The 7972-nt window shown below is 52.4% G+C and overlaps 3 protein-coding genes across 3 annotated transcripts; all 3 read left to right on the forward strand.

The window, feature by feature from the left end:
• Positions 1-127: 127 nt before the first annotated feature.
• Positions 128-1527, forward strand: AYO21_03536 (hypothetical protein; the record flags this gene model as incomplete). Its single annotated transcript, XM_022653510.1, has 3 exons — positions 128-182; positions 307-1171; positions 1224-1527. The coding sequence occupies 3 exons, from the start codon at positions 128-130 to the stop codon at positions 1525-1527; spliced, it is 1224 nt and encodes a 407-aa protein (XP_022514320.1).
• Positions 1528-3564: 2037 nt separating this feature from the next.
• On the forward strand, positions 3565-4588 carry AYO21_03537 (hypothetical protein; the record flags this gene model as incomplete). The annotated part of the gene is made up of 2 exons (XM_022653511.1): positions 3565-4244; positions 4336-4588. 2 exons carry the CDS (start codon positions 3565-3567, stop codon positions 4586-4588), a joined length of 933 nt encoding a protein of 310 aa, XP_022514321.1.
• Positions 4589-5684: 1096 nt separating this feature from the next.
• AYO21_03538 (hypothetical protein) lies at positions 5685-7405 on the forward strand (the record flags this gene model as incomplete). The annotated part of the gene is made up of 8 exons (XM_022653512.1): positions 5685-5712; positions 5776-5825; positions 5882-5910; positions 5973-6136; positions 6213-6523; positions 6586-6885; positions 6950-7102; positions 7196-7405. The coding sequence occupies 8 exons, from the start codon at positions 5685-5687 to the stop codon at positions 7403-7405; spliced, it is 1245 nt and encodes a 414-aa protein (XP_022514322.1).
• Positions 7406-7972: the final 567 nt, after the last annotated feature.

Below are 7972 nucleotides of genomic sequence, written 5' to 3' on the forward strand. Positions count from 1 at the left end.
CGTCACCGTCACTTTCACCTCTGCCAAACCTCAAACAACCCTTTCTTTTCTGTCACATCACTCGGCGTGCAGATACATAAGGACGCCTACTAACCTGTACTTGCAGCTACCGCTGGTCTTAAACGCCATGACTTTCCCTCGATTCATCTTTCCCGTCCTCGCCATCGCGAGTTCAGTGTTGGGTACGTCCTCACTTTCCTGCATAGTTTGATCTATGAGACAGTGGCACATTTGCGCAAGAGACGGTCCTTAGTACTGGGAAAGAGAAGAGGTTGAGAAAACGTAACAAAGCTAATACTCCTCTAGCTCAAGGTGGTGGCAACAACGATATTTGCGATGGTCCTTCCATCACAATCAAGACGAGCGCGGATGCGCAGCAAATCGCCGACTGCGAAACCTATGATGGAGATGTTATCATCGACCCCAGCGCGTCAGGACAAATTGCTCTCAACGGAGTTCAACAGATCACCGGCGACTTGACCTGCAACAACGCAACGCAGCTGACTGCCATTACCTCGGATCAGCTTAACACCATCCAAGGAACGTGGACCTTGAACGGCCTGACCATCCTCTCTACCCTGTCCTTTGCCTCTCTCACTGGTGTTGCCAATATCAACTGGGTCGGTCTCCCTGCGCTGCAGAGCCTTAACATGGCCCAAGGCATTCAGAGAGCGAACAATGTCTACATCTCGAACACCCAATTGAACAACATTAATGGCATCGAATTGACGGCTGTCGGGAGCATGAATATTAATAACAACCCCTACCTGACCGACGTAAATGTCAATGATTTGGCCAACGTCACGAACTCCCTCTCCTTCTCTGCCAATGGCCGTGACCTGGCCATCTCGTTCCCAAATCTCCAGGATGCAGCTAACTTGACGTTCCGCAACGTCAGCAAGATTGATCTGCCTTCTCTTTCCAACGTGGCCGGGTCCATGGGCTTCTACTCGGACAGCTTCAAGACGTTCGCTGCACCCAACCTGACTCAGACCGGCGGTACTTTGGCGATTGTTGACAGCCCCAACTTAGCGAGCTTCTCCTTCCCTTCGCTCACCACCATTGGCGGTGGCTTCCTTGTTGCAAACAACACGAACTTGAAGTCGATTGATGGCTTGCCCAAACTGCAGACTATTGTTGGCGCTCTCGACTTTGCCGGAACTTTCAACAGGTACGTGTTTCGCACCGCTATTCTGGAGAGTTGTGCTAATATGAGATTACAGCGTCGTCATGAACAAACTCCAAGACGTTCGAGGCGGGTCCAACGTGCAGACTACCTCGACCAATTCAACCATCTGCGAGCTGTTCGACCAGGCTCATGACAATGGTGTTATCAAGGGTGTCAATACCTGCCTGACCAGCAAGGCCAACCCTGAAACCAACCCCTCTGCTACCAGCGGTGGTACCTCGTCCACTTCGACCAGCGGCTCGGATAGCGGTAGCAGCAGCAATGCGGCAGTTGCTTTTGGTCCTGCGGCACCCATGACTGGCCTCAGCGCTCTGGTCGCTGCCATGTTCTTCCTCTAAAGCATTAGGGTTTTCTGGCGTTGCTTTTCCGCTCGACTTAGAATAGCTTAATATCCGACGGGTGATGTCTCGATCCTAGTGCTTGTCAGGCCCTTTTTCGAGCGATCAACTCTCTTTTTAACGAAACAAAACAACAAGATAGGGGGGAAACTTGCGACTCGGTTCCCACCAAACCAAAGAATGCGCGTGCGCATCTGGCGTGTGGGGTCCTGGGTTTCTTGTGTTGGGAAAGATCTAGGACTGGAAGATTGTGGTTGAGAGCGAACAGGGCTCATCCGAGCTCGCTTGCGTGTGGATAGGCATACAAATGAAACATGTTTTCTTTGACTATTGAGTTGGTGCGATTCTTCTCTGTCCATTGTTCGCCTGCGCCTTGACCTTACTCTGGCGCCGCGAGCATTTGTCCTCACCGCCAATGCCACGCTGGGAGGGAGATGGGCTATGCTTGTCGGTAGGCCAAGCGAAGTATGTTCTCGTAGCAGTGACATATTTTGTGCCGTTGAGTGCAGTCAGCACCAGCGTGCTCTATTTCTAGTCGTGCAATCTTGACAGCAACTTCGCGGTCTCCACAACGATGATGATGAGCCCCTATCCACCTGGGGCCTTTTCATGATAAGGTGATGACGGGATGCAGGATGCAGAATGCAGACGGCAGGATTCGAGCAGCCACGGCCTCTGGGGTACATAGATCATGAGCAGATGAGGTCTTGGTCAGCAACACTGGACCCCCGTAAGGCTCCACATACTTCTGGGGAAGGGAAGTATGTACGTACGAGGTAAGAAGAAACCAGAATGGCAAAGGGCTTCAGCGCACGAGTTTGAATTCTACTAGCTCTAGCTCTAGCTCTCGATTCTAAACCGTGCTGCGATAATACGGAGGAGCTTGATAGAGAGCGAAACACACACGCCGGGGGGGAGAGAGAGGGAGAGAACGAGATCGATCCCTCGTCAGCAATTATTGTTGTCTGATAAAGACACGTCGATGTATCGAGAGCATCACATCACATCATGGCGCCTTGGCGAGGCTGTGATATTATCTGAGTGGCGACAAGGTTGACCGACGGTACAAAGCTTCGAGGGCTTACATAGAGGACCGCGGCCGCTATCCCCGTGAAAATGCGGCCGCTGGAGGACATCGCAGCAATGATAGTGGTGAGAAGTATCCGAAAAGGATAAATAGCAAAGGAAAAAAAGGTTACGGCGGCGGCGACGTTTCTCTCAAGACACAAAGATGGTAGAGCAGCGAGGTTATGCACCACCTTTGTACATACCTACAGTATGTACCACTCAGGTACACACTCACACTCACGATGATCGGCCTCCACTCTCCTCTCAGCAACTTTCTTTTGGGTAGTAAGACGGGGTTGGGTTCAAGGTTACAAATGTACCTGACCTCTTTGGTGGAGCGGGAAACTGTCCATACCATTCGCCCAGCAGGGTTCATCTCTTCTCGGCCGAATTGGGCGGAAGAAGATCTTGTCAGATTGCCGCCACATTGCCTTAGCTCGGTGGCCTCGGATGGGTGGCAACCATACATACATGCACACATACATAGATATACCAAGGAAGTACTTTAGGTAGCTAGGGAGATGGGGGGAGATGGGTAAAACTAATTGACTAGCTCCCGGGGTAGCGACAAAAGCCGCTGCTGACTTTTGGTACTGTACCAATGTAATACTCGTATGTAGTATGGAGAAGTACCTGCCTCTCATGGACGGAGGGAGATTCACGTTGCATTCCGCGTCTCACGAGGATGGCTAGGTGGACAAGGGGCCTGGTGTTCTGGAAGGAAGGGAGGGGAGTGAGTAAGTGGGTTACGATGCCTGATCCTGGAGTCTCAAGTAGTGTCTGTGTCTGTATGTGTGTATATATATCTCTGTTTGTACTCAGCACTGCAGGAGACATGACTGCTCGTGGCGACTCCCTCTCACTCTTCCGACCGGCAGCCTCGATATAACGACTTGAGCATCGACATAAGGACTTCCTCCTCCTCTTAGTAGCCGCCTTATAACAGTCCATCACCACCAGCCACACAAGATGCCTCGAACAGACGTCTCTTTCAAAACCTCGGACGGTGTGACCCTCCGCGGCTGGTTCTTCACCCCTTCTCCCTCCGCCACGGGCGCTTCAACACCAGCGAAGCTCCCCTGCCTGATCCTTACCCTCGGCTTGTCATGTGTCAAGGAGATGGGCTTGTCAGAGGTGGCCACAAAGTTCGCCGAGGAACTTCGCATCACTTGTCTGGCATACGACCATCGAGGTTTCGGTTCTTCGGATACTGGTCCTGGCCAACCCAGACAGGAGGTCATAACCTGGCTGCAGAGCAACGACATGCGCGACGCCATCACATACGCGCAGACCAGGGAGGAGGTCGACAGGTCCAAGATTGCCCTGTGGGGGTATTCCCTCTCTGCCGCTGAGGCCGTGTATGTGGCGGCCACCGATCGACGGGTCAAGGCTGTGGTCGCACTGGGGCCGGGTATGGACGGCACCCAGGTCGTGAGAAGGCTGGCACCACCTCACGCCATATTGGCCATCCAGGGCTTGTTTGAGATGGATCGGCTTGCGCGGGCTGAGGGGAAGGAGGCGATCAAGGTGCCCGTCGTGAGCATGGAGCCTGGAGCGCAGGCGATGCTGCCGAGTCAGGAGTCGTGGAACTTTTTCTCCAAATGGGAGACGAACGGATCGGGATGGAAGAATGAGGTGACTGTACGAAGGTGAGTTTCTCTTGTCCCTTTTTTTCTGTTCACGGGAGGGTTGTCGGGATAGCTCTCCTCAGAGCTGACAGATGGAATTTCCCGAAAATAGCCTCGAAGACGTCTCGACGTTTGCTTTGCCCGTTTCACATCTCGATAATTTGACCCCGACGCCCGTCCTCTTCGAAGTGGCCTCGAGGGATACCAACTGTCCTCCGGATATGTGCATGAGGTGGTACGCGAAGCTCAGTGAGCCAAAGGAAGTGGTTCTGGTGGATGCGGATCATTACGAGTTGATGGGCCCAGCGAGGGATATCTTACATCCCAAGGAGGTGGCGTTTCTCAAGAGGACGATCTGCTCGTGAATTGGTGGTGATGATGACTGAGGAAAACGAGGAAGGGAGGATTATGGCAATGAGAAAAGAAGACTATACAGTACAAGCTGTATGTAGATCGTCAGTCGGTCTCCCGACCTTCTTGGGTGATGCCTTGGCTCACCTGCCTGCGAGGCTGCGATGCTGGGAGACAAAAGCTGTAAAGGCATTTTCTCATCCGTCTGATTTTCTTTTCAGTTGTATAACATCCTTGCGTCCATCTATTGTCCTGCGCAAAAACATGCCACTAACTCTCACCACACACCACTGTGTTGCGGATACTGCACCCAAGTCTCCCTGGATACGTCGTCTCAACCCAGGTCATATTTGACGATTGCCTGTGAGCTCCGCTTCAAAGAATGCGCTATCGTCAATGTGAGTGATTCCGAGGTTGCCGTCTGGGTGCTGTCTCTCGATGCCTCTGATTCAACAACAGAAGACCTAGTCATCGTCGCTCCGACTTCACCCTTGGTCCTCACTCTCCTCGCTGCGACTCAGCAGTCTTCGGGTGCGAGTGGCATCGATCATCCCGCATGCACCATTCTTATCGTCCCAGAGGGAGACACCCGAGACCGGCTCTCCAGGTGCTGCAATAGGGACAACAATGGTGAAACCAGGAGCTATTTGGGGAGCGACATCGAGCTTTTCTTCACCGAGACTTCAATCGCAGGGAAAGCCATCAGAGTCTGCAAAGGGAAATACTTGCGTTGTGCGCAAGGATTATCGATATCCTACCTACCGTTAAAGAGCATCCAGAGCAATAGGATAATAGCTCTCTGGACGGCCATCGCCTGTTCTAGACTCAGGCGGTCACGCAAGGCGCAGCAACGTTATTTATTGCTAGACTGTGCGACACCTGCATGGCTGTTCCAGGATCCCATTTGGCGCCTCAAGCTACCATTTCGCCCCTATTTCACCGCCCCCACTAGGCCAAACGAACATGCATATTCGGCAAAGGTCGGTCGAGTAGACAACTTCAGCCTCATCACCATGTCGGTTGTCTTTCTTTCAATTTTTTCTCTCTGGAGTGAGGGGAGAATATCATGTCATTCTCCGTGGCGAATACTAGATATCTCGAATCTAGAGCATGGAATCTTTCATGATCTTCAAACAAGGTGCGTGCCTACACCAGCGTTAACAGGAAGAACTGACGAACTGACCGTGGGACACATATCTAGTCGACGGCAAATTTAAGAAGGACTCTGTCGATGCAGATGTATTTCTCAAGGTAGGTCATCGATAGGAAAATCTGTATGTATATGGAGGAATCTAATTATTTGGCAGACACGGCCAGAGCTAGGGGTTCAATTTGTGTAAGAGCTCTCGGCACACCAATGTTCATGAAGTCAAGGCCTCTGACATATATGTCGCTCAGCTTCGCCAAATGGGATGTATTCATGGGAAACAAACAGCTCCGGGACGTGATGTGCGCCAACTGGGCATATCCGCCAATGCTATGGACAAAGACCTGCCATGAAGCCAACGGCTATGCGGGAAGTTCAAACAGCCTCGACGAGGACCAGACAACGTTGGTGGACAGTAAGTAGTCTTCTCATCCAATTGAAGACGGGCTCTGGCTTCACACATTTCAGAATCTAACAGATCTGGATTCCAGCCTCGTGGTTCCAATTCCTGATCAAGCAGTTGAGAGGCGGCGCAAATGCCCTGCAGCAAGTCTACGCTTACGACTGGTATGAGATGGGATTTTTCACTTACACCCTCTCCACTGGCGCTTCGGTGGCCTTTTGCATCGACACCCCGCCAGTATTCCAGGATGGTCTCCTCGAGGCACTCAACTCGCAGGAAAGCCATCATCCGCCAAACGAGGGTATGGGATTCCTGCAGAGCGCGATCGTCGCAGAGGTATCAAGGCTGTACGATGTCTCGGTGTGGACACTGAGGGATCAAATCAGGGAGATTGAAAAGGTATTTCGACAGATTGTTCTCGGGGGCAGATAGATGTGCTTACCGCTCTATGAAATCATCAGACCCGATCTGCAGCTCGCTACGTCGACTCGGTCCTCGATTTCGCCCAATTGCACGACCTCGCTCGACATACCATTCACACCTGCGAAGTACTGGCCGTGGCCGTCGACACGCTCAACGCGCTGTTGGGTGACTACCGTTCTGGTTCCGGGACCGTCTGTGACTGTCGACGTGGGACCACCGGCCGTTTGGCAAAGCCAGACTGCCCCCACAATGAGATGCGGTTTTGGCTGGGACTGCTCCAGAACTTTGGGCGACGAGCCACGTCTCTGAACGAGAGGCTGTCCAATGAGATCAACCTGGTACGAGTGGCCGGATTCGATTCTTCACCGAGAACTCCTAAGCTAACTCCTTATGACCGACTAGGGCTTCAACCTCGTCGTCCAACGGGATACACGGGAGACGGTCATGATTAGCAGGATGACAGTCGATATCAGCAGTGCGGCAAGGAAGGACAGTGCATCGATGAAGACGATTGCAGTGGTCACGCTTGCATTCCTGCCAGCCACATTTGTCTGCGTAAGTATTTCCCCCTCCGTCCTTCCAATGATCTCGACAGATTCGAACAATTTGTTATGCCCGGCACAGCTGACAGCCTGACCGACTATGCAGACCATCTTCAGCATGAGCTTCTTCACCCTCAACGTCAACGACACCACGGGCGAGAAACACTGGCTGATTTCGGACCGATTCTGGATCTACTGGGTCATCACCATGCCGCTAACGGTTCTGACCTTGATCTGTTGGTGGTATGGGCAACGCAAGGAGGACCGACGCGAAAAGGCGAGGCAGCCGAGTTGGAAACTTGGTGCCGAGTCGTAGTTGTTTTTTTTTTTTGGTAGAGTTGTTACCCGTCGCAGCTATATCTATATCTAGGGAGGCAGGTATCTATATCGTTTCGGGCAAAGAGCTGTGTGTACATGCTTGGGTGTTTTGTGAGTGTGAGTGTGCATGTAACCATCTATACCTCTGACGGCACGAGCCTCCCAAGTCATGCGAACGATGTAGCCACTTACCCTCTTCTACTCGAGCCTACTCTACTCTACTCTGTCCACTTTACGATGGTACTCTGGCATGTCTGGTATCTATGAGTAATCGGCCCTGGAAACTCCCCCCCAAGTCTACGAGTACCCACCACCTCCGTCGCCCCCCTCTCCGGCCGGACCGTATCCGCCGGATATGACACGTGTCACCCGAGTGCCTCTTACGTACTCGTGTCCGTTTTAACTTGGTCTGGGTGGGTTGACCAAGGCTTGTACAAGGATGGGGAATGGAGACCCCCGTCCGGTTGGGTTACGAACAAGAGCCTGGAGGGCGGTGAGTGAATGAGTGAGTTTGTGAGTTTGTGTGTGTGTTGTGTGTGTGTGTGTTGTGTGTAGTGTGTGTTCG

Source organism: Fonsecaea monophora (assembly GCF_001642475.1).
Source record: "Fonsecaea monophora strain CBS 269.37 chromosome Unknown Scaff17, whole genome shotgun sequence".
Taxonomy (NCBI): Eukaryota; Fungi; Ascomycota; class Eurotiomycetes; order Chaetothyriales; family Herpotrichiellaceae; genus Fonsecaea; species Fonsecaea monophora.